Source organism: Trichoderma harzianum (genome assembly GCF_003025095.1).
Source record: "Trichoderma harzianum CBS 226.95 unplaced genomic scaffold M431scaffold_8, whole genome shotgun sequence".
In the NCBI taxonomy this organism is placed as follows: Eukaryota; Fungi; Ascomycota; class Sordariomycetes; order Hypocreales; family Hypocreaceae; genus Trichoderma; species Trichoderma harzianum.
The window spans coordinates 11,466-38,468 of NW_020209256.1; the positions used below are offsets into that span (position 1 = coordinate 11,466).

General features: G+C 47.0%; 9 protein-coding genes across 9 annotated transcripts; 4 read left to right on the top strand and 5 right to left on the bottom strand.

Moving 5' to 3' along the window:
* Window positions 1-214: 214 nt before the first annotated feature.
* Window positions 215-7,059, top strand: M431DRAFT_496332 (hypothetical protein; the record flags this gene model as incomplete). Its single annotated transcript, XM_024917482.1, has 4 exons — window positions 215-824; window positions 886-4,277; window positions 4,340-4,429; window positions 4,483-7,059. The coding sequence occupies 4 exons, from the start codon at window positions 215-217 to the stop codon at window positions 7,057-7,059; spliced, it is 6,669 nt and encodes a 2,222-aa protein (XP_024772669.1).
* Window positions 7,060-7,433: 374 nt separating this feature from the next.
* On the top strand, window positions 7,434-8,308 carry M431DRAFT_88512 (hypothetical protein; the record flags this gene model as incomplete). Its single annotated transcript, XM_024923913.1, has 2 exons — window positions 7,434-7,925; window positions 7,982-8,308. The coding sequence occupies 2 exons, from the start codon at window positions 7,434-7,436 to the stop codon at window positions 8,306-8,308; spliced, it is 819 nt and encodes a 272-aa protein (XP_024772670.1).
* Window positions 8,309-8,451: 143 nt separating this feature from the next.
* Window positions 8,452-9,831, bottom strand: M431DRAFT_555948 (hypothetical protein; the record flags this gene model as incomplete). Its single annotated transcript, XM_024921431.1, has 5 exons — window positions 9,629-9,831; window positions 9,265-9,568; window positions 9,125-9,204; window positions 8,983-9,072; window positions 8,452-8,916 (listed from the first exon to the last, which is right to left on the bottom strand). Exons 1-5 carry the CDS (start codon window positions 9,757-9,759, stop codon window positions 8,454-8,456), a joined length of 1,068 nt encoding a protein of 355 aa, XP_024772671.1. The 5' UTR covers window positions 9,760-9,831.
* A 275-nt stretch (window positions 9,832-10,106) lies between these two features.
* M431DRAFT_496335 (hypothetical protein) lies at window positions 10,107-11,066 on the bottom strand (the record flags this gene model as incomplete). The annotated part of the gene is made up of 4 exons (XM_024917483.1): window positions 10,107-10,377; window positions 10,433-10,504; window positions 10,555-10,844; window positions 10,998-11,066. 4 exons carry the CDS (start codon window positions 11,064-11,066, stop codon window positions 10,107-10,109), a joined length of 702 nt encoding a protein of 233 aa, XP_024772672.1.
* A 731-nt stretch (window positions 11,067-11,797) lies between these two features.
* M431DRAFT_483185 (hypothetical protein) lies at window positions 11,798-12,400 on the bottom strand (the record flags this gene model as incomplete). The annotated part of the gene is made up of 1 exon (XM_024916103.1): window positions 11,798-12,400. One exon carries the CDS (start codon window positions 12,398-12,400, stop codon window positions 11,798-11,800), a length of 603 nt encoding a protein of 200 aa, XP_024772673.1.
* A 1,179-nt stretch (window positions 12,401-13,579) lies between these two features.
* On the top strand, window positions 13,580-17,916 carry M431DRAFT_145743 (hypothetical protein; the record flags this gene model as incomplete). The annotated part of the gene is made up of 6 exons (XM_024912707.1): window positions 13,580-15,048; window positions 15,547-15,865; window positions 15,924-16,058; window positions 16,115-16,196; window positions 16,379-17,029; window positions 17,111-17,916. 6 exons carry the CDS (start codon window positions 13,580-13,582, stop codon window positions 17,539-17,541), a joined length of 3,087 nt encoding a protein of 1,028 aa, XP_024772674.1. The 3' UTR covers window positions 17,542-17,916.
* Window positions 17,917-19,032: 1,116 nt separating this feature from the next.
* On the top strand, window positions 19,033-23,169 carry M431DRAFT_521250 (hypothetical protein; the record flags this gene model as incomplete). Its single annotated transcript, XM_024920457.1, has 10 exons — window positions 19,033-19,154; window positions 19,201-19,237; window positions 19,299-19,367; window positions 19,429-19,979; window positions 20,032-20,617; window positions 20,678-22,064; window positions 22,113-22,502; window positions 22,564-22,826; window positions 22,894-22,953; window positions 23,020-23,169. 10 exons carry the CDS (start codon window positions 19,033-19,035, stop codon window positions 23,161-23,163), a joined length of 3,609 nt encoding a protein of 1,202 aa, XP_024772675.1. The 3' UTR covers window positions 23,164-23,169.
* A 349-nt stretch (window positions 23,170-23,518) lies between these two features.
* M431DRAFT_145749 (hypothetical protein) lies at window positions 23,519-25,043 on the bottom strand. Its single transcript, XM_024912708.1, has 2 exons — window positions 24,693-25,043; window positions 23,519-24,623 (listed from the first exon to the last, which is right to left on the bottom strand). The coding sequence occupies exons 1-2, from the start codon at window positions 24,922-24,924 to the stop codon at window positions 23,605-23,607; spliced, it is 1,251 nt and encodes a 416-aa protein (XP_024772676.1). The 5' UTR covers window positions 24,925-25,043; the 3' UTR covers window positions 23,519-23,604.
* A 265-nt stretch (window positions 25,044-25,308) lies between these two features.
* M431DRAFT_483190 (hypothetical protein) lies at window positions 25,309-26,813 on the bottom strand (the record flags this gene model as incomplete). The annotated part of the gene is made up of 2 exons (XM_024916104.1): window positions 25,309-25,693; window positions 25,762-26,813. 2 exons carry the CDS (start codon window positions 26,811-26,813, stop codon window positions 25,309-25,311), a joined length of 1,437 nt encoding a protein of 478 aa, XP_024772677.1.
* Window positions 26,814-27,003: the final 190 nt, after the last annotated feature.

The window sequence follows — 27,003 nt, forward strand, 5'->3', positions numbered from 1 at the left end:
CTCTGTGATAGATTGATGTCGGTAACCGACGGTCCGATTACAGTCGGGTCGTCGGGGTCAGAAGAAGATGGCTGACATCAGTCAAGGCGATCATGACGCTGGGTATCTATCAACATGAATCGTGTTCTTATTTAAATGTATACTATATACTCGAGTCATGGACTAGGATAAACGATTCTTCTCACTCCATTATGCAGCTTTAGACTCGACCGTCATGGCATCATTACCCACCAACTTGTGCGAACTGTTCGCCCAGTCCGTTCGGCAATATCCAGAAAATCTTGCAGTCGAACATGAAGATGGATCTTTTACTTATAAGGAGTTAGATGAAACTTCATCAGCCTTAGCTCACGATTTGAAACTTCTGCGAGTTGGAAGGGGATCACTAGTTCTGTTGGTAACAACTCATGGAAGCTTCAACATTATCGCAATCCTAGCTATTCTAAAAGCTGGAGGCTGCTTTGTTCCCATCGATCGCAAGACATGGTCACCTGAAATGATTAATTACGTATGCGACACAGTCGAAAGTCACATCATTATCAATACTACGCCAGAACCCTTCTCAGCCGCCAAGGGGTCGCATCACGTATTGCATTTGACTAGTCTTCCGACGATATCGTCGTCTCAGATATCCCCGTCCGTATACCCTCAGACCTTGGAAGATGATGATGCATGCATTATCTTTACAAGTGGTAGTACCGGGTGCCCAAAAGGCGTCATCCTCTCGCACAAGTCTTTGTGCTTATACTCTACGACGAGTCCCATAAACTTGGACATCGTTCCAGGAGATAGGCTGCTCCATATTTTGTCGGTGGCTTTTGATGGTAAGCATTATTTTTATCCTATTTTTATCCTCTATATAACTCAGCTAATACTATATTCCAGCCTGCGCTTGTATGCTTTTCTCAACCTTAGGAAATGGTGGCACCGTGGTCCCAACCCAAGCCGAAGACATATACGCCAAAGCCCCTTCATGTACTGTAGCGGCTGCTACACCTTCAATACTGAACACTATAATGGATTCTTCGTCGGATCCTAACATTTTAAATCACGTTCATACCGTCATCCTCGGCGGCGAGACCGCAAAGCAGGATTTGCTGCGATCCCTGTTGGATGCTGGTATTCGAGTTCTGGTCGGATATGGAGCGACAGAGACGACCTCCATGGGCTCTATACATGTTGTAACCCGTGACCCAGAAACGAATGCAATCAATCCGCTGCTGATCGGGGCTTCAATTAAACAAAGCCCAATTCATCTTGTGAACAGCGACGATCAACTGATCGAAGACAATTTTGCGGAAGGGGAGATACTCATTGCAGGAGATGGTCTCTCTCGTGGATATTACAAGGATGATGCGAAAACGAATAGTACTTTCATCTACTGGAATTCAACACGAGTTTATAAAACTGGCGATTATGGACGATGGATACCAAATCCTGAAGGCGGCCGGTTGATCGAGTTCCGCGGACGAAAAGATAGAACAGTCAAGAATGGAGGGTTCCTCGTGAATCTAGACCGAGACGTTGAAAATGCTCTCAGCCATGTGGGTATGTCACTCGGTGTAACATCCGTCTGCGCTGCAGTGACAGAGGATGGGATTGTCGCAGTGGTGACTCCAGAAAGCATTGATACCATGGCACTTTTAGCGAAAGCGAGGGACTCCATGTCTACTTACTGTATTCCGTATCGAATAGAGGCTGTGGAATCATTTCCTACATCTTCCAACGGTAAAGTACAGCATAGAAAAGTGCTGGAGGTTATCTCAGCTACGGATGGCAAAGTGGGCTCGAACAAGCCTGTTGCCCTGCCTTCACCACCCGCATTACAACAGTCAGATTCCGACACAAGCGTCGGGGAAGAACGGCTCTCGGAAATTCTGAACGCTGCTTCAAATGTATTTGGACTCTCTGGAGGTGGACTGAAAAGAATACAAGGAGGCGATTCTTTCTTAAAGCTAGGTGGCTCGTCACTTTTAGCATTCAAGCTTGCTTCAACCCTCCGCCAGCGAAATCTCAATATCTCCCCCAAAGATCTTTTTAGTGGTCATACATTTCAGGAACTAGCGAAATACTCATCAAATATTAATATTGCAGAAGAAGGGTCATTGCCGTCACCCGCAGATGAGAGATTCGATGTTACGCAGAAATTAGCATCTCTCCGAAGCCAGGCTCGGAGCATTTTGGCTTTGGAGAATGATAGCTTTGACATTGGTCCCCTGACCAGCTTACAGCTGACTCTGGCATTGCCAACATTGAGTTGCAGCTGGAAGAATGTTAACCAAGTCAAATTGGCTTACACAACCGAATATGCAAGCATGATTGAGAGAGCATGGCGAGCAGTGTGGCAAGCGGAACCAGTATTCAGAACTGAGCTATGTTTGACCATAGGATGCGGCGCTCAGATTGTCCACAAACGACCAATGAGAAAGCCCAAGATGCAGTTCTTTAATCACTCGTCCGATTATGAAGAAGCAGTCCAGAAAGCCGATACTAATGTCGGATTGGGCTGCTCGCTGGAATTTATTGTATATCACCCAACTGCCGTTCTCGGAGTCACGGCAGCCGTCAGCATGCCAAAAGAAATTGAAGAGCTGACAATAGTCTTAACTGCTCATCACAGCCTAATGGACGGCTTGTCATTGCAGATCCTCCTGGCGAATGTTGAACACGCTGCAAGGGGACGGCAGATTCCCCGCAGTCTCAGTTCCATTGAGGCCTATCTCGAGTTGATATCAATCCAGCAAAAGAAAGATGCCAGTGCCAGAAGTTTCTTTTCCGAATACTTGAGAAAGGTGCGACTGGCAGACAACCTCCCTAAGAAGCCCGATATCGCCATTGGAGGGAACATGAGCCTCACTAGCCCGAATAACTCTATCTTATTCGGGCCCTCTGTTAACAGTGATGAAGTTGCTCACTTTGCAACCCAAATTGGTGTATCGCCAGCATGCGTCTATTATACTGCCTGGGCAATGGCTATGAGCACTTTTGAGAACAACTCCACAATCGTCATGGGCTCCGTGTTCTCTAACAGAGCGTCGCACCCTGAATTCCATAACGTGATTGGTTTATACATGTCAACTTTGCCTTTGGTTGTCAGTATTGATGCAAATGAAACAGTATACCAGCTTCTTCACAGGACTATGGGCGACATACTTTCTCTCGGGGAATATGCTTGGGCACGCTCGGATCAAGTTGGCATCGGCAGCCACATGAATAGCCTGGTGGCACTTCAACCACCACTTCCTGATGAGAACTCACACCCTCCAGCTATTCGGGCAGAGTCGGTGGAGAACAGCGAGTTTCCACTATCGCTGTTGATAGAATCCAATGGAGAATTTCGCATTTTGCACAATAGCGGTGTGTTTGATGAAGGTGCAATCCGACGGTTAGGCGGGCATTTCAAGCAAGCACTTCGGGGCGTGCTAAATCACACCTTGGTGGGCGAATGTATGAGGTTGAATGCTCTTCAAGAAACTGTATATCTGAAGGCGGAAAAGGTCAGGATCGGGCAAAGTGAGCAAACAGTCAAGAGGGCCTTGGAGGACTCGATCGACCGGTTCCAAGAGTACATCGCCATTGAGGATTGCAAAGGCAACACGCTCACTTATAGACAACTCGAACAGCAAACAAACATTATTGCCAGCATGATTAATGAACATTTATCTGATACAACGGCTACGAGTGTTGCCATATATGGCGATGGATCAGTCGGGTGGCTGCTAGGCTTGTTAGGAATTCTCAAAACAAGCCGTACCTTTGTTCCTCTTGACCCTAAGTGGTCGATGGAAAGAAAGGCTATGGTTCTAGAAGCTAGCAAGGCAGCTGCCATTGTTGTCCCCAGCTCTGCACAGCAAAACGAAGTCCCAATGATCGGTGCGAAGAAAGCATTAACCATAGATCATATGCTATCTGTTGATGAACGGGCCGCAAGACTACCTGATACTGGCCATGCAGACTCTGTTCTTGTTTACATCTTTACTTCGGGGACAACTGGAGCGCCAAAAGGTATCCCTACAACTCATCGATCATTTCTGGCATTCCAGAGCAATCCCGAGGCGACGATGTTTGCTGCTCCTGGGAGGCGAACTGCCCAGTTTATGTCACCTGCCTTTGATGCTTGCAACGAAGAAATCTTTTCTGCGCTACTGCACGGAGCAACACTTGTTCTGAGAGATCCATTAGATCCATATGCCCATCTACTGAAAGTTAATACAGTAACCATGACCCCGGCAGTTTTGTCTGTGCTGGAGCCAGAGCATTACCCAAATCTTGAGATTGTGAGTCGTTACCACTTCGACATGCGTTCTCTGCTAACAATGTTCAATGTTCAATGTTGAAGATATATGCCACCGGAGAAGCGATAACGGCTCCTATTGTCGAAAAGTTCGCTACTAAGAAGCTGCTTTACAATGCTTACGGGCCAGCAGAGGTATGTCAATTACTTAGCTTTTCCAGACACAGCTAATTAATTATTTCCCGAAGTGTTCCATTAGCACGTCATTTGAACGAATGATCCAAGGGGATGTTATCACTATTGGAAAGGCTTCAGCGACAGCGCGCATGTACCTTCTCGATGAAAAGCAGAATCCCGTTCCGAAAGGAGTTCAGGGCGAGATATACCTTGCCGGTGTGCAGGTGCTTGAACGGTACATCAACGCTCCTGAACAGACGGCTTTACGTGTACTCCCCGATCCATGGCATCCAAAAGAACGGATGTATCGCACCGGCGACTATGGCATCTGTGTGAAAGATGGCCGGGTGATATATATGGGTCGAATAGACCGTCAAGTCAAAATTCGTGGCTTTCGCATCGAGCTTGATGGAGTAGAACATGCGATTCTGTCTGAGCCAGCGATCGATGACATTTCGCAGTGCGCTGTGCTGGCAATTGATGGTTTACTCGTGGCATATATCACATTTGGCTCAAAGAACTCCCAAACTCCGACACAAGAGCGGATAGATCGGCTCCGTAATAGGATGCTCGAAACACAACTTCCTTCATGGGTCCCCCAGCAGATTGTCCCAATTACTGATTTCCCAAAGTCAGTAAATGGGAAAGTGGATAACAAAGCTCTGGAACAGATGTACAGATCAAGGTCTTTTCACCACGACGAGACTGTGCCTGGACCCTCCATATCAACGGACGTTAATGGTGTTGAATCCAAGCTATCAGAGGCATGGTGCGAAATTCTTCAACTAATACCTCCCGTACGCCTGAGTCCTGAGGATAATTTCTTCTCCTTGGGTGGGCACTCGGTGTTGGTCCTACTTTTAGCTACGAAACTTACGGGAATATTTGCTGTTGAGATTACAACTCGTGAACTTTTGCCATCTCCAGTGTTCCAAGACCAAGTTAACGCGATTAAACATCTACTGGAAACTAAGAGAGGCTCAGAGGGTCATACAAAGGAGCCAATACGCAGCCACGCATTGCCAATAGGGAAGTTAACAGAGCTGGAAAAGCAAGTGTGGTTCCAATATCAGGTTGGAACAACAGTCACAGCATTCAACATTGCCAACATTTTAACCGTCAATGGTCAAATAGATTACACCAGGCTCGTGAATTCTGTCAATACAGCATTAGTGTCGGACCCAGTACTTAGCTGCAATTTCGTGGAAGGACCTGACGGCCTGAGGAGAGTCATTCGAAGCTCGGCTCCTCAAGTTCGCGAAGTGGAACAGCTCGATATCGCATCAGAGATAAACTATGCCTTCGACTTGGAGCATGATGAGCTAATTCGTGTCCATATTATACGCCAACCTGAAGAACTAGGAGGCACAGAGAAGACATCAATGACCGAGATCGTCATCACAACTTCTCACAGTATCGCTGATTTGGCCACATTGCAAAACTTACTTCGGCTCGTCTCAACCGCATACGCAGGAAAAGTCATAAAAGCACACAAAGAGCCACAGCATCTGAGCTCGAGTCACTGGCAATATACTCCCACAATGCTTGAGCAAAGCTTTTGGAGAGAATATTTGCGTAAAGATGATGCAGAGAGCTCCAAATTATCCCATTTCAAGGTCCCGCTTCTTCCTTCCGTGACGGCAGCCTTCCATGGGACATCCCGAATTTGCGAGTTCCGCGGGAATCTAATCACTAGACTGAATGCTTTGATAGAGCGGCTTGGTATCACACACCATCACATGGCATTAACAGTCGCTGCTCTTCTTCTGCAGTGGTTGATGAAAGAGGATGACATTGTATTGGGGGCTCCAAATGCCAATCGTTGTACCTCAATTGAACGAGAAGCATTAGGACAGTTCCTCGATCGACTCCCCATTCGCATACTGCTCGATTGTCCACGATCTACTTCAGGCGGAGCGAGCCTCACGCAGATACTGACAAATGTCCGTGATTCGGCAATCACAGCTTTAACCAATGCGATCCCATTCTCTAAAATCTTGGAGGCACTCAACATCTCAAGCGGTGGTCTTCAACATCCAATCTTTGATTGCATGGTGACATTTCATCTCCGAAACAATAGCCTCGATAAGTGGCTGCAGTTACCAGATTGCGATGTGACTGTATCTCCTCGTTTTGCTGAAGGGGCCAAATTCCCACTAATGTTGGAATGGTTCGAACTTGATGCAGACTATTGGTCGCTTCATATCGAGCACGATACAAACCGGTTACCAAATGCAATTATTGACACCATTGAGCATGTTCTAGAGGCAATTCTCGAGGCAATAGCGGATGAATGTCTGTTACTTGATCTACATACTCGCCTAGCAGATGCTACGGAAGCTAGTTCAAGCTCAATGGATCACAATGGGACGTCAGTTTCGAACGGCGGTCTGCCTCGCGTGCCAGGGCTTGGGCTATTGCTACCATTTTCGGAGGTAATTAATATGATTCAGACAGAGATGAAGCTATGCTTAGATAAGGTCGATGTACAAATATTACCCAACACGTCGTTTTTCTCTGTTGGAGCAGATTCCAATGCTGCAATCGCACTTCGTCATCGACTACGGGCACTGGGGCTTGAGGTGCCTTTGAGGGCGATATTTACGGCGAAGAGTCCGATGGAAATTGCAAGACATGTTACAGTATAGATAACTTAGGCATTGTTACAACTTTCAGTTTGTGCTATGGGCTATTATAGAATTCAGAATACAAGATTGAGTACTAGATAGCCATATAATCCAACTTTAAAATATTCATTTATGCGACATCACTCGTGTCTTCCAATATGTACTTATTTATAGAAGAGCTTTAATGCATATAATTTTTTATGAGCTATGATAAGATTCCTAGATACAGAGTAGATATCACGCAAGGGCACTGAGTCTTCCGCTAACGTTGCTGAATGTCGGGAACCGAGCTCGATGACTACATTCCTCATCGATAACGTCTATTCACTTTTCACTTTTCATGTTCCTTCTTTTGGGCTGTCATAATTAACATTTTAGTAAAAACAATTTCGCAAATGGCTAACGAAACAAAGCTTCCGATCTGGAAAATTGCGGCGCAAGAGGAAGAACATATTTGGTATCTTGGATATGGCTCGAACATGAAAGCCAGCTCCATGAAGGGTCGAAACATCACTCCATTGGCTACCAGGATTGTCAATGTCCCAACCCATTATGTCACATTCGACGTCTTTGGAATCCCGTATTCCGAGCCATGCTATGCTAGCATCGAAGAATTCCCAAATGGTGGAACTGGAAAACACCAACTGCTCCACGGCGACACAAAGATTCCTGTTCCGTCACTGTGCGGCATTGCCCATCTTTTGACTGCAGTCGAGTTTCACCGGCTACTGGTCACTGAAGGCAGCGGAGTTGTGTACGCTATTGTTAAGCTCCAAGCATACCAATTAGACGAAGCGCACAAAGTCTCTGGTGACAGCTTCGCTGTATATACTTTGAAGGCAAAATGGCCATTGCGGCCTAACGGTACACCAAGTGCTCGATATGTGGTAAGTGGTGAAAGCCGTGGATCACTCATCAATTACTTCTATTAATTTGTGATTAGAATCTTTTCCTCCATGGAGCTAGGGAAAATGACCTACCACCCGAATACATCAAATACCTTGAAAGCTTCCCTCGCTATCTAAAACTAGAAGGATCAGATAGAACATACGGCCAACTGGTCTTTGACGCAGGATGGAGGCCATTCTTGAAGCGGCTAGTTCGTCTTACGACTTGGAGAGTTGATGATGATGGCAATTGTCCAGCATACATCGCCTTGATAATTGTCTGGGCATACCGACTAATGTGGTTATATCACGATTATGTCCATAGGCATATTCTAGGTAGAGGCGACGGGGGTAAAATACTCTGGGAGGCTATAGATCAATAAGCTATCGGAAGAATACGTCCTGAAAACTGGCTTAGAATAATACTACATCACTTGCGGCGTCATAAATAGTCTCGAAGTAGTTAGATTACATCACCAATCCTTACCGAACCTCGCTCATATTGCAAGTCTTCGTAACAAATACCCGCTATTCAACAACACCTCTAACCCGCTTAACCTCCTCTCTGACTTGCTCGTCCCAGATCGGCTCGATCCAATCATGTAACATTTCTACACCTTTCTCTTTCATCATTTCTGAGACGTTTTGTACCTCGTCTAGAACTCGTAGCACATTCAAGCCGACTATTCCTTTGATGGACGGCTCAGATATGCCGCGCATTAGCAGCTCAGCGATAAGGAAGGGGAACTTGGAAACATCCTCTAGCCCAAGGGGAGTTTGCATAACACCATCGAAGTCGGATCCAATGCCCATATGCTCATATCCAATTCTCTCTCCAACATATTGTATGTGGTCTGCGACTCTGCTCAAAGTCGGATTATTGGCATCGGTAAGTTTGCGAAGAAACGACACCATGAAAACGCCGCCATTAATCTTCAACATATCCAAAACATCGTCCGGACTATTGCGCGGATGCCATGTTACGGAAGAGCTTATTTGAGAGTAAATCATCGTTGATCAATCGAGCGTGAACTGAGAACTAGGAGATCCAACTAACCATGAAGAATGAGAGAAGATGACTGGAGCCTTAGCTATGGACAAAGCTTCCTTCTGGACCTGTACCGATGTGTGCGATAGATCAACAATCCTATCATAATTAGTATTGATAACATGTCGTAGAAAGCACACAACACTCATACATCCCAATTCGATTCATTTCCTTGATCATTTCCACGCCTTTCTCAGACAATCCACCGTGATGAGAGGCGGCGGCGGCGTTCTCGAGGTTCCGTTAGTATCATGCCAAGAATAATTTTCTCTCTTTAGTGAAATTACTAACAGTTGAATCTGCATAGAGATTGTTACTGTTGTGCGTTAGAGTGATGTAGCGCACACCCAGCCTGTGGAAGTTTCTCAAAGCACTGGCACTATTGGCAATCTGGTGCAAGCCCTCGACACCAATCAAGCTTGCTACTTTGCCAGATTGGAAAGCTTGCCATACTTCATTAGAAGTTGTCGCAAGCTGGAGATCATCAGGATACCTTTCGACTAATGTATGAATGATGTCGATTTGCTGAAGTGTGGCTCGAAGGCTCTCGTGGTGAACTTCGGTGGAGAAATTGTTGGTCGAATTTTCGGTCGGGCTGCGAACACAACACCTGGTTAGCATATCCAAAAACATTAAACAAACGTTCAATTCTTACCAAGGTACATAAGCGCTCCAGAATACACCTCCAACACAGCCCTTTCGTAGTCGTTCTATATCAGTGTGAGCAACGACCATTTGGCGAGCATCAATTTCGCCAATTCTGCCGGAATGCCACCCTCGAATCATAAACGGAAAGTCATTATGTCCATCTGCGCCATAATTAGTTTCGCGAATTGCATTGTCAGTGCTAAGAATACATCCCGACTAGAGGAGTTTCGGCCAGTAATTTCTTAGCCAGAGTGAGATACTTATTAGCGGGCTCCATGATTGTCGAGTGGATCGATAGTCCGCAGTATTTGGAGAACCTTGTATAGAGAAAGATTGAAATATATATGTCAACGCTGTAAGTAACATGTCGGCCATCGAGCTCTAGCACGTAGATGAGAGAACTTAAGTGATTGTGTAGTGAATGCAAATTAAACCCCAGTATATTTCTTCAGATACGCTACTACTAGAATACCCATGAAAATTGCTCATTCCCCAATGACGTCCTCCTTTCTAGAGTCCATCTCCATATACGCCTTCATTACTCCTGGAATCTGAGAGAATCTCTCGCTCCATTCCTTCAGGGCAGGAAAGTCATCTTTGCTTAGTCCCATGCGAGCCATAGTTGGATCATCGGCAAAAGGATAAATCGCAATGTCAGCAATTGTTGGTCGACCTTTGAGGCCAATAAATGTTTGACCAGGCTGAGAAAGATGTTTGTCGAGGATACCGTATTGGACCCTCAGATCAGCCAGCATTCTAAAACATTTTTTTTTAGCTTAAACAACACATGGATAAAAAGAGATAGTCGTACTTGGCTTCCGCTTTGGGGTTCTTATCCTCCGGCTTTCGAATAGAATACCACACCCAGTACTTTGCAGTGGGCCTATTTAGCAGTCAGTTGCCGATTCGACAGATCAATGGCAGACTACGTACCCAAGAGATGCAGTTTCAAATGTCAGCCAGTTCCCAATTTCCAACTGCTCTGCAGCAGTCGACCCTGACCATGACTTTTCGACATCATACTTGTTGGCTAGGTGCAAGAGAATCTGAGAGCTGTCCCATGAGGTAATACGTTCACCAAGAGAGCTATCTATCATTGCAGGTACATATTTCTGAGGATGAATCCTGGTGTACCACTCCGTCCTTGTTGCTGGCCCATCTAGGCAGACCGCATCGTAATCCTTGTTAATGCACTCGAGCAGAATGATTGGCTTGATCCAATTCTGGTATCGCCCCTCGACGACAAAGATTAGTGGCTTGTCTGGAACATCGAGGTCCAAGGATTTTGCGGATAGTTTGTTGATCGGCATCTCGGTTACGAAGAGCGCTGAAAACTCGATGTTCTAACCCAAGATAGTAGTAATTGAATGGAATACAAACATCAACTTGATATCATCGGTTTGGACAGCTCGTAAATGAATGTGACGGGGCAAATATCTAGACATGTTAACGTATCTGCGACATGTCGGGAACCGGCCATGAGTCTCGAAGTTCCCGATGATGCGCCTCGATCACCGAGATCTATGGTATGGGTTCGGCTTTCAACAAGCCTACGACCTGACCTTATCCATTCATATTTCCACTTTATTCTACAAACCCGGGTGGCAAGAGAGATCAACTTTGTAATACCCTTCACCGTTTGGTACGACATGGGGCAGCTCCAGCCGTTACCATGGGATAGCTCACCTGATGGAGTACAATCTTCACATTAAGTGTTTCTCAAGAGCTTTGCCAAAAAGGCATCAAGCCTTTTCTGACAGTGAGTGGTATAGCTTCAGCGCTGAACAGGAATGTTGAATGCCCAATTAATGAATTATGGTACATTGCACTTCTAGAAACATAAAATTGTTACATCGCGAACATTTCCCGTCATATCATAATCTCCACCATAGCAAACAACTACCAATCTTGTGGAACAGAGCTGCATGGGATCCATGTTCACCGTAGGCGGCTACTTGCTTAGGCGGGACTATTCCCTGTACCCACGACAGGCATTAGATTACGCTGTACACTTGACAGAGAGGAGGATAATGGTCCAGACAGCGGGATTGGCAATCTGTATAGACAGAATCGTCAGTGAGATTTGAAGACAATCGACTAATAATTCTAAATAATTACTAATGATCATCGATAATACAGAGTAACCTTGAGACCACATTCCGCTGCTCTAGCAAACCTAGGGAAGCCCATCAAACTGCAGTAAGCCGATTAATTTGGCCAATCTATCCAAGCAATTTAATGAAACACTATCACACTGCTCTTCAGTAAACTCCGATGTTTCATCCATAACGAGTCTCCATTCCTGTATCTTTTCATTCAGCTCAAGACAAGTATCCACCAGAACCACCTCTGCTAGGATCCTTGCCTCATTCCCTTCAAGTGTAAGTTTCCCAAGTTTCATCTCGCCGAGCATCAACTGGCAGCTTGGTGATGGTTGTGTTGCCGGAAACAAAGGGCTTAGATGGTCATGTTGTGATAGAGGAGGCGACAGCAGTAACCCCGCGTCGCTGGTCGACCGTGTTCTTGGTTGTATTGTATTTGTAGCAGCATTCAAGTAGGCCGCTTCATAAAAACAAACAAGTCGTGAGGTGATTTGAGACAACATATTCGTCATCCGTTTGGTGGTGACACATCTTTCACAGTTGATGATTGTTTGGAAATAGCCAATGAATTCAGAGCCGGTTTGTAGAAGGTCATCGAAGGAAAGTTTCTCTTGGCCGAGATTTGCTGCAATTGTTTGGAGCCCGGTGAACGAACAGCTGCAATGGTTTCGCTGCATGTTGAAACAAAATGTCCTGAAGTAGATAGTTTTTCTGTCTCTTGCAAAATAGCTTTATATACGACCTCCGATATTACTACATATTCACTACGGTAACTTATCATGCTTACTTGAGACAAGATTTAATGCGATTGATGCTATTGGATCATCTCATCTTTCCCCTGGCCACTCCTAACATTCCCAATCTGTTCATAGAAATAACAAGTTCCTATTCATCGTCAACATCGCCATGAAGGCAGTAGCCAAATGGGCTCTGCAGCTTCCGTAGGATTTACATTATAACGGTCATCAAGCACCTACCAAGTATATTAGTAGCTGTACCATGACCTACTTGCGACTCTCATCAGTATCTAGACGGCTATATAGCGTCAAGTGTATATCGTGGAGCAACCTACCTATCAAGGTGTTAGGCGAAGTTTTGTGTATCGTCGCACAACAGGAAGGTATAGCAGTCAAGATAGCCATCAGGTACGTAATCGTATCTCATATTGGCAGTTACTGAGCTCCATAAACTCCACTTTCACAGTATTCAGGTCACAATTGATACATGTGTACAATTTGTGAAGCAGGAAGGCTGATGGCATGTCGGGTCGTCGGGAAAGGCACCATCACGGAACCTCGTGGATTGCCCAATCTCCACGTCCCTTCTAACCGGGTTACCGATCATGGACGCAGTTGAGCATTCAAGAACTTTGACAATAAGTAAGTTTGTTTAGCAGCTTTCTTCTCCATCGAGTAAGCCATCAATTCCCTCACGCGTAAGAGGGATGAATTAAAGATCAGGATAGCTCCGGCGAATTGTCAGGATATTTTTGGCTCAACTTTGAATCACAACAACGAGCGGTAGCTGCATCCCAAGCATGCCGTGCTTCGGCCGTTTGTTCATCGCCACTGTCCGTGTACTGGCAGAAAAGAGGGTACTGGCAATGAAATTACAGGCCCTGTATTAGTCAAACATGACTTGTGAAACAGAGTCCATCATAAGCCGTTGATAACATCAGTACAGCAGGATTGTCCCCCTCTCTGTGTACCAAGAGACGGCTGGATTGGACGGGTGGAGCAAACAAGTCCACGACACGGGGAGACGCGTATTGAAATGAACAAACAACCAAACATCTTCCAGTAATACCAATCGCAGTCGACGATCCTCACAAACATTCGCGGCAATTTGCATTCGAGATGGCTGGTACCGATGGAGGAGTCCGGCAGAGAGGGAAACCCCCAAAATACAGAACCTCATGCGATAACTGCCAGACGGCAAAGGTGAAATGTGGCCATGAAAAGCCATCTTGTCGCCGATGTTCCGTGCACAGAGTGGACTGTGTGTACAGCCTGTCGCGTCGAATGGGCCGTCCGAGAGCGAAGAAAGTCGTCGCGGATGAGCCCAATCGTAGGCTGCCAACTAGCACAGAATCAACTGAGACAGAGATCCCAAAGCCTGCCACTCCGGACACTGAGATTGAAGATGCTGAGCTTACAACACACTTAGCTGAGTCTTCCGCCATGGAGGCTGAGCCGAGCGATCCTCAAGCAGCTGTGCCTGGACAAGTACCCGAGCCTTGGGCGCCTTTGCTAGGCGACCTGGGGCAACTTAACGAAACAGAAGCCATCAACAAGCTCAATCAGACGCCGCAACCGGAGAATGATTCGATAGAGTTCTTATCAACAGAGTCTCCAATGGAGCTCGTTGAAATAACTGCATTTGATGGAATGCCATCGTTTTTGGACGATATGTCGAGCTCTCTTCAACCCCAAACTTCTGCGTCAGCGATTCCCGTGGGGCTTTTTGATCCTCATGACATGCTATCGTTTGCCTTGCCAGCTATGAACGCAAAATCAGATGCAAATGATTCGCTATCAATGCAGCAACCCGAGCCGTCCTTAGCACGAGAGCCATGCATGTGTCAGCACTCGACCACATCATCGGGGAACAATGTCATATTGGTTCTTAGCAACAAGGATCAACCAAATGGGCTGCTACAATATTCATCAACCTCATTTCAAGATGCGAGTTGTTCTCCTCGAGATGAGTTTTCAGAGTCGTCATCAAATACCTCGCAGCCCAGCGACTCATCATCGAGTCTTCATACCAGTCGTGAAAGCAGCTCTGAATTGTCTTGGCGCACAACGCAAGTCACATTGGTCCACACTCAATGCGACTGCATGGAAACCATTTCGAAGCGCATTGCAAGTCTGAAGCTGGAGCAACAGAGTTCAAGCTTCATGCCAATAGATTGTGTCTTAATGCTGGAGAAGGAGGTGGAAGAATCGCTTGCTCATCTCCACCAATGTAAAAACTGCCGGCTTGACAGTATCTTGCATTTATTGGCGCTGATTAGTGTCCGCATGATGCTCGATATTCTGCAAAAGACTGCTCGCAGCGAGTTTGTGTCGAGACCCAAGTCAGTGCCAGACAGCCCAAGTGACGACATTGCCCTTTGCATAGGTAACTTTAAGGTTCCCTCACGAGTACGGTTTAGGTTTCTTCGGAAGGCGTTGCAGGCCCGATTTCATGGATTGGTGGCATTAATCGAAGAGCGAGAGAGACTAGTGACTGGAAAGAAGCAAGATAGTTTCTCAAAGTCAGCATCTTCATTACTGGGTGATATATCACGGGGCTTGCGAACTATCATGGGGTGGATTGAGCTGTGGAATGCAAGACAGGCTTAGATACTCTTCCAATTATCATTAAGTAAACTACAATTGTGGCTCACGTTTGTGATTGCGTGATACTGGTCCATTTTGAGGTCATTTTTCGTGTAGCTACTTAGATGTACTGCTCGATGAATGGGGATTTCTGTGGCTTTTGTGTGAACGGTATGAATTGTTGTCCTGAGTATCTACAACTCTAACTACACTTTGATGCTCACCAAGACCGATTAAGGTAAAAAAGAAGCTTCATTAATATTCCTCATCACGATCTCAACAGTATCACGGCATCCATTCTCGGAATTTCTTACGGTTTGGTGGGTGGTTTCAACCATGAGCGACGATTCCAGGGTAGCGGGCGGCGGGTTACGTGCGACATGAATGGGGTGGCCAAACGAGCATCTGCTCAAGCGGCGCCGTTTGACGCGCATTTTCGGTGACCGAATACTCAAATATGGCTACCTGCATGTTTTGTTCCTTTTAAGAAAAAATTCCAGATGTACTACTGAATCATTCCTCTGGAACCCTTTCATAGAGGCCTTCACAATGTGGCAGAACGATCTATTGAGCATGGAAAAAACTATTTTGCGGTATCTTCTACAACGCGCCGTAGAAAACCCAGTGGCTACTACAGCCGTTGTCGTTGGTTCTTCAATTCTGCTGATATTATTCTTTGACTGGCTCAATTACCAAAAACAGCGAAAACGACTTGGGAATATCCCCGTTGTAGGCGACGCGCCATATCTCTGGAAGCGGCTTCGTTGGACCGAAAATGAGTCAAACTTGAACGGTGTTCTCCAGCGCGGTTACGATACGGTAAGATGGCATCAAACAATCCCATACAATTGATGTGATTGCAGCTGATCATGAGTAGTTCAGCAAAAAGCTCAAACCGTGGGCGTATTGGGGCCAACACGATGATTTCATCCTTGTGCTTCCTCCGGGAGCATCTGATGAGGTGAAAAACGCGGATATAAGTCAGATGAGCTTCTTACAGGCCGTCGAAGATGTAAGCTAGTTTCCACTGTAAAAGTTGAAGAGAACTGGGACGATTGACGATCACAGAGTTATCACTTTAGACTGCACACCAATATCCTGGGCCGTGCACACGTCGACGCTGTCCGGCAATCAGTAAACAAAAACATGAGTGCGTGTGCCTAATGACAAAAGAACAATACAGTTGGCTTACAATAATAGATTCACTGCATGATTCGGTTGTTTTGCAAAGCGATGAATCGATCCCGAAAGTTTTTGACTCTCTCGCTAAAAGTATACTGACTACTATCTATCTCTAAAAAGAGGAGAATCATCTTGCTAACAAGGCTGCAGCACGGGAACCGTTCGCCGGGTTTCTCGAACTTTGGCATTTGGTGCATATGGTTGCGGCATCGTTCCTTATTGGGCCCCATTTCGCGAGCAATTCAGAGTACATGAGCTACATCGAAGATTACTGTCTCAATGTGCCAGGTTTTGTTCACCAGTACTTTTGGGTTCCCGCTCCGCTCCGGAAGATGTTTTGGCATTTATCGCCTGCTGGGTCCAGGGTCCGGAAAGTGATTAAAAAACTGAAGTTTTTCATCATTCCTGAGCTTCGGCGAACAATTGAGATTTGGCGCACGATTGGGCGATCGGATGCCGAATACACATTGCTCGGAGCGATGCTCGATCTGAAAGAAGAGAGAGGCATGATCAAGCGCGACCCTACGGCTATGAGCAGTGAAGAAGAAGAGCGACAGATTGACATATTCTCCGATGAAGTCATCTTTACGGCCTTTGACAGCGCAGGTCCGGTTGTATGCCTCGTCACTCAGCTCCTCTATGAGTCTATTCGGGATGAAAAGCTCACAGAAACCTTGCGGGCTGAGATTTCCACGGCACTTGCTGCTAATAACGGTGAATGGTCTGTGCAGATGATGAGCTCTCTTCCTCGCCTGGAAAGCTTCACGCGGGAAACTCTCCGTGTCAATGGTCCAACCCTATGTGAGTTTCCGCATAATCCACCAGAAACCCTTGAAGGCGCTCGGGAATTTTTAGACATAATCCCAGCTAACAATAATTCAGTCAGTGTTACGCGTTCGGTGCTTAAACCGTTTCAGCTGAAGTCTGGACTCACTCTACGACCTGGAAACATCATCACGTCGCCATCCTGGATGATCCACAGAGACGAAGACAACTATCCGAAAGCACATGAGTTTGATCCATATCGATTTTACGATGAGACGACTAACACTGCCACCACAAAGGCCACGACTGCAAGTAATACTTTTCTGGCCTACGGATACGGGTCGCAAATGTGTCCTGGCCGCTATCTTGGCGTTCGAATGACTCAGATAATTTTTGCCAAGCTGCTGATGCGATATGATGCTCTCTTTGAGGGAGACAAAAGAGCGAAGCCGGATAACATTGTGATGCCAGGCCAGGTGCTTCCATCATACTATGCCAAAATCGTGCTCAAGTTGAGGGACGAGGCAAAGACGCAGACGCACGAGTAAGCATCGCGATGGACGCGTTACTGGCTACATAATGGCCGGATTGTCGGCTTTGTATCCGTACCACTGGCACTAGGCATCGCCTTTAACATCATCTGTTCATGTTTAGATACGCTATGACTGCCAAGAGGCCACCATGATGGACTTCAGCTCAGCACGGGGCGCATTGAGGAACGGGAGAGAAATGACATCAGTCGCGTATTGTTGGTAGCTGTCGGAAACTAATGTAGCTCCATGTTCATTGTTTGGATCAACCAATCGGTAACTTTTAGCTTTGGCCAGGGGTCAGGATCAGCCACTTTGTTTTTGCCGCTACTGCAAACATCATGTCTTGGATATTGCTTAACTTCTATGACTACGCGTATCGCTATATTTCAGCTGGATGGTTTTGAAATGAATGATTAGCCAGTTGAAGTAGAGATTCATATGGTCAGATGAGCAATAGTTTATAGCAGCTATAGTAGCAAACGCCAGAATATGCTCTTCGTTGTAGCCATATCGGCATAACAACAGTGCCTCAACTCACAATTACACCTTGGTCGTACAGCTTGTTGGATTGAGTAAGGACCTGTATTACTACAGAGTCTAACATGTGTTCGTGCTACTATCCCTAGAACCTTGATAGGACCAACAGGTAGGAGATGCCTAGTTGTAATAACGCCCTGAAAACACGAGGAAAATGAACCAAGCGTTTCCAGAGCTGGCCAAAGCCATGCCACAGCCACAACGCGTAGCACACACGATCTTGCCTCGCTTCCTCATTTCCTCTTCGCCGTATGCCTTGTAACCTGTAGTACCTGTAATCTCCTGTCTGTATTGCGCTTCCATACTCTCTCGTGCCGCGTCCTTTCGCCTTGGAGGTGACGGCCGTTTGCACAGCTGTCAAACAGCTGCCACTACCTGGTACCTTTTTAGCACAAGTGACGCAGCTCAAAGTACTGCTAGTTGGCTCAGTGCAGGAACATTCTAGAGATCAGTGCTAATAGATACAAACGGAAAAGTACCCGGGCGTAGGTGTTTGAAAGGGCCCGCCCAATTCTTCCCTCTTCTCCAAACAAAACACCAACGCACCTACGTACCTATTTCTCCTTCTCGTCATCTGCTCGCATCTTCTATTTACGCATTTCCCTCGAAAAAAGGACACTCGTTTCTCTCGATCCTCGCAAGACATTTCCATCGCAAATCTCCTTTCTCGACCATCACGATGAAGGAGGAAGACGAGGCCGCGGGAGGCCTCGAAACAACTCCCAGCGGCAATGAAGTTTCCAACAAGGTCGAACTCGAGACCGAAGCGATCGATGAGCCTCCCAAGGCTGGTTTTGGAACGCTGATGGTATGAGAGATTCTCTACAGAGGTCGATATCTGCTGACGAGCAGCCAGAGGGTGTTTGCCTTTGGCCAACCCAAAGACAGGATGATCCAGATCGTTTGCGCCTTGGCCGCAATTTGCAGTGGCGCTGGTATGTCAAGCACTGGTCAGGTACAACGTCGTTTATGCTTACAATAATTGCAGCAATGCCCTTGATGGCGCTCGTTCTTGGCCGCCTGACTGCCAACTTTACCGACAAAGACGAACAGGCCTCGGCGGATTTCATGAAACATGTGCGAACAAATGCGTATGTGCCATCTCTAATACTGCTAGTATCCTTCTAACAGTGGCAGTCTTTGGTTTCTTTACTTGTTTATTGCCAAGTTTACGGTACGTCGTGATCGTTATGCCCTTCGAGTTCAAGTTTTGTGAGCCTAACCCTATTTTCTAGCTCGTGTACATCTGGAGTTTTGGCTTTGGCTATTCTGCCAATCGAATGGTGCAAGCTTTACGACTCAAGGTACTGTATAGCTCTATGCATGAGTTGTTCCATGGTGTACTCTCTAATGCTCTATTGCCAGTGTCTGAACCGTATCCTACATCGCAGTGTCACGGCCCACGATGCTCAAACGCCAGGAGCTCTGTCGAATGCAATCACAATCCACTGCAATTCCATTCAATCAGCACTGTCCGATCGAATCGGAATCATGATACAAGCTTTTGCCATGCTCTTGGCCTCTTTTGCCGTCGCTTTTTCGCAGTCGTGGCATCTCACATTGGTCATGCTGGGCCTCGTGTTCCTCACACTCGGCTTGATCGGGTTCATTGTGGGCAGTGACCAGAAGATAGAAGCTAGGCTTCTCAATAGATATGCTGATTGCAGTGCCATTGCCGAAGATGCTCTTGGAAGCATCAAGACTGTAATAGCTTTTGGAGCTGCTCCCAAGTTCTTGGCCAAGTACGAGGCGATCTTGGACCAAGCCCAGGCAGATGGTAAAAAGAGGGGTCCTTTTGTCGGCTTGATGTTTGCCTGCCAATACTTCTTCATGTTCACAGGCTGGGCTATTGGCTTCTATCTTGGAGCGTATTTGTACAAACATGGAAAAATCACGGATCCTGGAAGAATTCTTTCGTATGTCTGCTTCCTAGCTCGGCTCTATTCTCCCCTTCTAACTGTCACGCAGCGTCTTTTTCGCCATGTTGATTGGCTTGGGAGCCATCATGGCTTTGGGTCCCAACATGCCCTCCTTCATCAAGGCCGTCGCTGCCTCTGGCGATGTTTTCAAGATTCTAGATGACGCAGACCAAACAGATAGCACTGTCGATTCCATTGCTTCGAGGCTCGACACATGTAACGGCCATGTGGAATTGCGCAATGTCTCGTTCTCTTATCCATCGCGGCCAGGCCAGAAAGCCCTCGCGGATGTTGACATCGAATTCACCAGAGGTACATCAACAGCCGTGGTTGGACCGTCAGGTGCAGGAAAAAGCACGCTCATCTCTCTTTTGGAGAGATGGTACCAGCCTACAGCAGGAGTTCTCTCGTTGGATGGGTACGACATCACCGCAGTTGACGCCAAATGGCTAAGGAGCCAGATCGCCCTTGTCCAGCAACAGCCACAGCTATTTGATGCATCGATATTCGAAAACATTACATACGGCCTCATTGGAACCGAACAGGAACATGTTTCCATTGAAGAAAAGATGAGGCTGGTGGAAGAAGCATGCCAAAAAGCTCGAGCGCTCGAATTCATCCACAAGTTACCAAACGTGAGCTTAAGCCCTAATCTGCCCATAAGAAAAGTTGACCACTAACGCGATTATTGTCAGTCATTTGATACTATTGTTGGTGATCAAGGTGGTCTCATATCTGGTGGAGAGAAGCAACGCATTGCGATTGCGCGTGCTTTGATCGGACGGCGTCCCATTCTCCTGATGGACGAGGCAACAAGTGCCCTTGACAATGAGAATTCCAAAGTCATCGAGACCCTTATGACAGCCTCTGAGGACAGAACAACCATATTCATCTCGCACAAGATTTCATCTGCCATGAAAGCTGACAGAATCATTGTCATCGACAAAGGCCAGGTTGTAGAGCAAGGTACTCACGAAGAGCTCATGGCCAGTGGTGGACTGTACAAACGGTTGCATGATGCACAGCTGCAGGACGAGTCCGAACCTACCGAATTCACGCCTGTTGGAAGTTCTTTAATCGAGTTGAATCCTTTGGTCAAAGGGCCGTCTGTTGAGCCAGACTCTTCTCCAAATCAGATTGCGGAAATTCCGGACATCACCAAACGCTCACTCTTCTCTAACCTATGCACCATCGCGAAAGAGCAGAAGCGCTATTGGCCCGTCCTCCTCATTGGCGTCTTCGCTGCTATTATCACGGCACAAATCTTCCCGGTCCAGGCCATTCTCCTCGGCAGAGTCCTGGATACCTTTCAAAACAACACCAGGCAGTCGCAGCAATTATCCTCAGATGCTAATTTTTGGTCTCTCATGTTCTTTGTTGTCGGCCTTGGTGCTCTCATATCCTACGCCGTTTTGGGATTCTTCATGACTTTGCTGGGTATTCGTCTCACCAAGTTTTACCGCCTCGACTACTTCCGTGCCATACTCAACCAGCGCATTGAGTTCTTTGATCGCGTAACATCTGGTGCTCTAGTCTCGAGGCTCTCAACCGATCCCTCGAACCTCCACGAGCTGATTTCTGTCAATTTCGGTCTTCTCATCTCCATCTTCGTGAGTATCATTAGCGGGAGCATCATCGCACTAGTCTTTTCATGGAGACTTGCTCTCGTTGCCATCTTTGGCGCCATGCCCGTCGTCTTCGCTGCCGGTTCCATTCGCATGACACTCGATTCATCTCTCGCAGAAGCAACAGCCAAGATTTTTGAGGAAAGCGCTCGATTTGCATCAGATTCACTATCGTCTATCCGCACAGTCAAGGCATTCACAATGGAAACCATTGTGCAAAAGTCGTATGAGCAACACCTGGCTCAAACAATGAGAAAGCTGTCTCGAAAGACAGCCGCCATAACCCTATTTTTTGCCTTCTCGGAGAGTGCTGAGTTACTTGCTGCCGCACTGGGTTTCTGGTACGGAGGAAAACTGTTGAAAGAGGGGAAAACGTCGACGGAAGAATTCTTTACGGTTTTCATCGCCGTCATTGTTGGTGGACAAGCTGCAGGTGCTCTTTTTGGATTCTCTTCCAGTAGGTCGTTTTCTATTCATCAAAGATGCTAGTACTGACAAGAAATAGACATAAGCAAAGCCAGCATAGCTTCCAACAATATCCTCGGCATTCGACGACAAGCTCATGCGCCTGAAGAGCAAGCACCTTTGCTTGATGTCGAAGGCGAAAAGGATGCAAACGTCGTTGTTGATTTCCGAAACGTCTCATTTGCTTACCCGGCCCGGCCTAAAGTTACTGTACTGAAGAATGTTTCGTTGCAGATTTCGCAGGGACAGACTGTGGCAGTCGTTGGTAGCTCTGGATCTGGAAAATCGACCCTGCTGGCTCTGTTGGATCGATTTTATGACGCCAGAGCCGGGTCTATAAATGTGTTTGGGAAGCCTATCTCATCCGAGGAAGCAGACGTATACCGAAGGCGTTTGGCGATTGTGCCTCAAGAGCCCACCTTGTATCGAGGTCAGTACAATACACAGTGCTACATATGTACAGAACTTCCAGCTAACCAATTTATTGACAGGATCTATCCGCGACAACATTACCCTTGGAGTGGACGAAGACAAAGTTAAGGAAGAAGACATTATCAGCGCGTGCGACGCCGCTAATTTGACCGAGCTGATTGCTTCGCTTCCGGACGGTTTTAATAGCGATTGCGGGGCGAAGGGTATTGCTCTGTCTGGAGGCCAGAAGCAACGCATTGCGATTGCGCGTGCGCTTATCCGAAACCCGGAGATATTGCTGTTGGATGAGCCTACCAGTGCACTGGACGCGGAATCTGAAAAGGTGAGCAAGCTGATCATCTGGGCATGAAAATATGCACTATTGAGAAGGCATGGCTAACGAAGAACAGCTTGTCCAAGAAACCCTCCAAAGTATTCAAGGTGGCAGAACAATGATTCTAGTCACTCACGTAAGTCGATTTGATTTCTAGCTGCAAAAATGGATAAAATTGCTGACCCGCTGCGCTCTCTTTTAGCGACTGAATACTGTCAAAACCGCAGACGTGATCATTGTTATGGCTGCGGGCCATATCGTGGAGCAGGGCACGCATAACGAGCTCATGGCCCAACACGGCCACTACTTCAAGCTATATCAATCTGCTCGTGGAGAGGAAGTTTAAGAATGGAAGTTTATGCGATGATTAATAATGCGCTGCGATAGTTGCAGATGCGGGAAATCTCGGTCCTTTTGTTTCTCTTTTTCTGTCACCTGGGCCATACCATAATAGATGCATGCCACTTAGGCTGGGAGTGTATCCAGACAGTGGCCATACAGAAGCCATGTTATTAATACTTTATTAGTACTTTAATTCAGCCAATAACCCTGGTAATCATCACGATGTTTCTTGAGCCGACCGGAACCTTCTTTGCCATGTCTCATCTTGACTGCTCGTTCATTGATGCGGATGGAGGGACAAAAGACCATACTCTACAGCGATAACTCAGCACACAAAGAGACTTGGAGAATACGATTAACACCGGTTACAATTAAATGAATATCAAGCCATTTATTGGCATCTTTAAGTAAAACTATTGGTAGATACTTGCAGGCCACATGGATACTATATAGATACGGTGAAGAATGGCCTCAAATCAATGGCCGCAGCCCAGGCGTGCCGCAAAGGCGTTATCTGCTTGATGACCCAACCAGCCTGTCTAGCGAGTTTGATCCATTCACTCTCTGTACGCTCCAGTCCATTAGCGGTGGACATCATGGTGAGATCCCCAAATCGCCAGACGCGCGAACTCCGACCCTCTGCAAGCACCGATTCGATGACAACCATTCTCGAGCGGTGAGTGATTTTGATGGCACGGCGGACATTGGACAAGATTTTCACGACATCCGAGTCTGTCCAATTGTGAAGACACCATTTCATCGTGTAGACTTCATAGGAGGGGATTTTGGTCAGAAAGTCTCCGGCATGCAGCTCAGTCATGCGATCCGCAACGTCTGCAAAGACGCCGTCGGGACTGCTGTACTTTGGTTTCACCATCTCAACAATGGGCTCAATTTCAAGAAGAGCGCCTCTCATGGGGGGATTATCCCGTAGCAGAGCGGTGATGAAGTCGCCTCCGCCGCCACCAATGTCGCAGACGACGGCATCGCCCAATTCCTTCCAGTTGTAATCAGCCAGCATTCCGGGCGCTTGCGCTACAGCACCTGCACCAAGGGCTTTGTGGAATTTCTCTTGGAGGCCCTTTTCGGCGAAATAAGTGAATATGCTTTTGTCGGTTGCGTATGTGATTTGAGCGGCGCTGCGGGGTTCTCCTTCTTTGATGGCTTCGGGGATGCCTTTGGCGGCGTCGTAGAATTCATCGCCGTAGAGGCTTACCCAGCGGTGCCATTGGTTCCAATGGTCTTTCTGTAGAAGAGTGGAAGCGGCGTTGTTGGAGTATGTGTCTGAGGTAGGCTCGTAGTCGAATATGCCGTTGTTGTGAAGAACGCGCATGACTTGCTTGAGACGGAGTGGTTGGAGGTTGCTTTGTTGAGCGAGGACTGAAGTTTTGAGAGGGCCGGAAGACAAGAGGTCCGGAATGTCATGAGATACAACGGAAAAGAGCGCTTTGGTGTCTAGATAGGCTATTGTAGATTGAAAGTATTAGAATCTTTGTACTAATATGGTGATAAGATGACTTCGCTCCGGCGTACCGAGATAGGTCTCTGCGAGTCGGATGGCTGGAGGCTGAAGGAGCTGCACAATTTGATCGGCCATATTCACAGTCTGAGATAAGAGCTCCCATAGTTTCTTGTTATTAGCTGGGAGCGATTCGGTCGTCTGGAGAGTCTTGACACGCTCATCATTGAGTGGCCCTTGGAGATTTGTAGTAGCATCTTCGAGGACGCGGTTGAACTGTGCTAAGAAATCTTCAAGAGTAGTCATTGTATTCTCTTTTCTTTTCAAAACGTATACAATTTCGTATAATGAATATAATTGATAATGTTTGTGGTTTTACGTTGGGATAGCTAGTACATTAGGCGATCGTGTAAGGCATGTATGTGTATTTATTTATATCCGGGCTTTGATCTCATTACCGGCTTCCGACCAGTGGCTGGATACATGTATTTCCATAGATCCATAGACTGGGCATCTATACATACATGTGGTAATAGAACCCGAAGGCTGAAAAAAAGAAAGAGAGCCCCCTTGCAGCGTCGCATCGCTCTCATTGGATCCGCGTTTTCAGCTTCTCACAGGGATATGCGCATCAGACCAATCGCCCAGCAACACGCACACGCCTTTGCTTTTTTGTGCCAGCCAGACAATTCATTGCTTTTGCGCCTCTGACCAGGTCTGCTTAATGATGGCTGCGTGCTTCTCGCTTCTCGCCTCGAATCTGGCGGGGAACTTGACCGGTGTTAGCAAAAATCCCGGCTGCGCTGCAGTGGAGGGCTCAATAGGATCGCCGTTCTCGTCGGTAGATTTGCGGATGTTAAAGGCCCAGAATAGACGGGCAACGTTGATGAAGAGGGAGTTGTGGGCGATGTGGACGCCGGGACAATTGCGGCGGCCGGCACCAAATGTGAAGTGGTCTCGCAGGTTTGCATCGGCCTGGGACATGGATTCTGCTTCTGTTAAAGAGTCATCGAGGTAGCGTGTTGGGTCGAAGCGCTGGGGATCTTTCCATCGAGTTTCATCCATGTGGATGGCCCTGTAAATATCGTAGTGTCAATCGACGGACATGAGATATCATACGTACTCTCGGATTCAGATACTCACCACCAATTAAGAACGATTACGGCTCCCTTGGGGATAAAATGGCCCTTGTACCAGTCATCCTGAGTAGTCGAATGGCATGTCCCGATTTTGGTAGAGGCGCGCCATCTGAGCGTTTCCTTTGCAATGCCGCGAATGTACGGTAAATTCGGCTCATCGTTAAAATCAGGCATGCGATCGCTTCCCACTACTCGATCAAGCTCCTCATGGGCACCCGCAACAATTTCAGGATATAGAAGACAAGCCAAAATGACATTGTTGAGAGCTGTTGTCGTTGCATCGCTTCCGGCCTCGATCAACGCTCCCGCAGCAAACGCCGCGGTGACGTCGGAGATGAGGCTCTTTTCCAACTTCTCGCGCGCAAAGTCTTTCAAGAAACAATCCGGAGCTGTGCCGCTTTTGACCTTGTCCATGAGTGTGTGATACATACGGAGGTAGATTTGCGAATCTTCCTTGTACCATTGTCTGGCCACCGTCTTCCAGTTTTGCAAGAGAAACTCTGGGACGATGTCTGCAAGCATGGGCAGCGTGTCAATCATCCAGCCGCCAGGCGCTGTGGCGAGTGAGAAGTGACGGACGATTTTGAGAATATCCTGGTATAGAGGGTCGCTGAGACTAGGCACGGGCTGCCCATAGGTGATGGTCATGATGGTGCTGGTCGAGTATCTGCGGTTAATGTCGCTGAACTCTGTGTCATCTTTTGCATGCAATATCTCCCAAACGGCCTGCTTTGACTCAAAGTCTTGTACGGGTTTGTATGTCGAAGTTGTCTCCAAGTTGAGCGCCGAGTGGAGGATGTTTCTGAGAGTGCGCCACTTTTCGCCATAGGGAAGAAAGTTGAGACGCTCCTCGTTAGAAACCAAGTTGATCATAGGGCTGGCCGCTCGGGAAGAGTATATAGCTCCCCGTTTATCCATGAGATCCTTGACAGCAGTGGGTGATGAAAGCCATATGAAGTGCTGCAAACCTACTTTGGTGTAAAACACATCGCCGTATTCATCGGCCCACTGCTTCGCCAAGGTCATCATCTTGTCGGTATCCGCCATATCAAGCATGTTGCCAATGATGGGGAGCCCTTTGGGGCCTGGCGGAAGGCTTTTCATACGCGTATCGCGCGTCCATAGTTTGTACGCAAACCATATCTACTTGTTAATCTACTTTAGCCATGCACACTGTTAGATATGTTAAAGAGTATGGTGTTTACCAACCAATGGAGATATAACTGCTATCTTTATCACCAAAGAT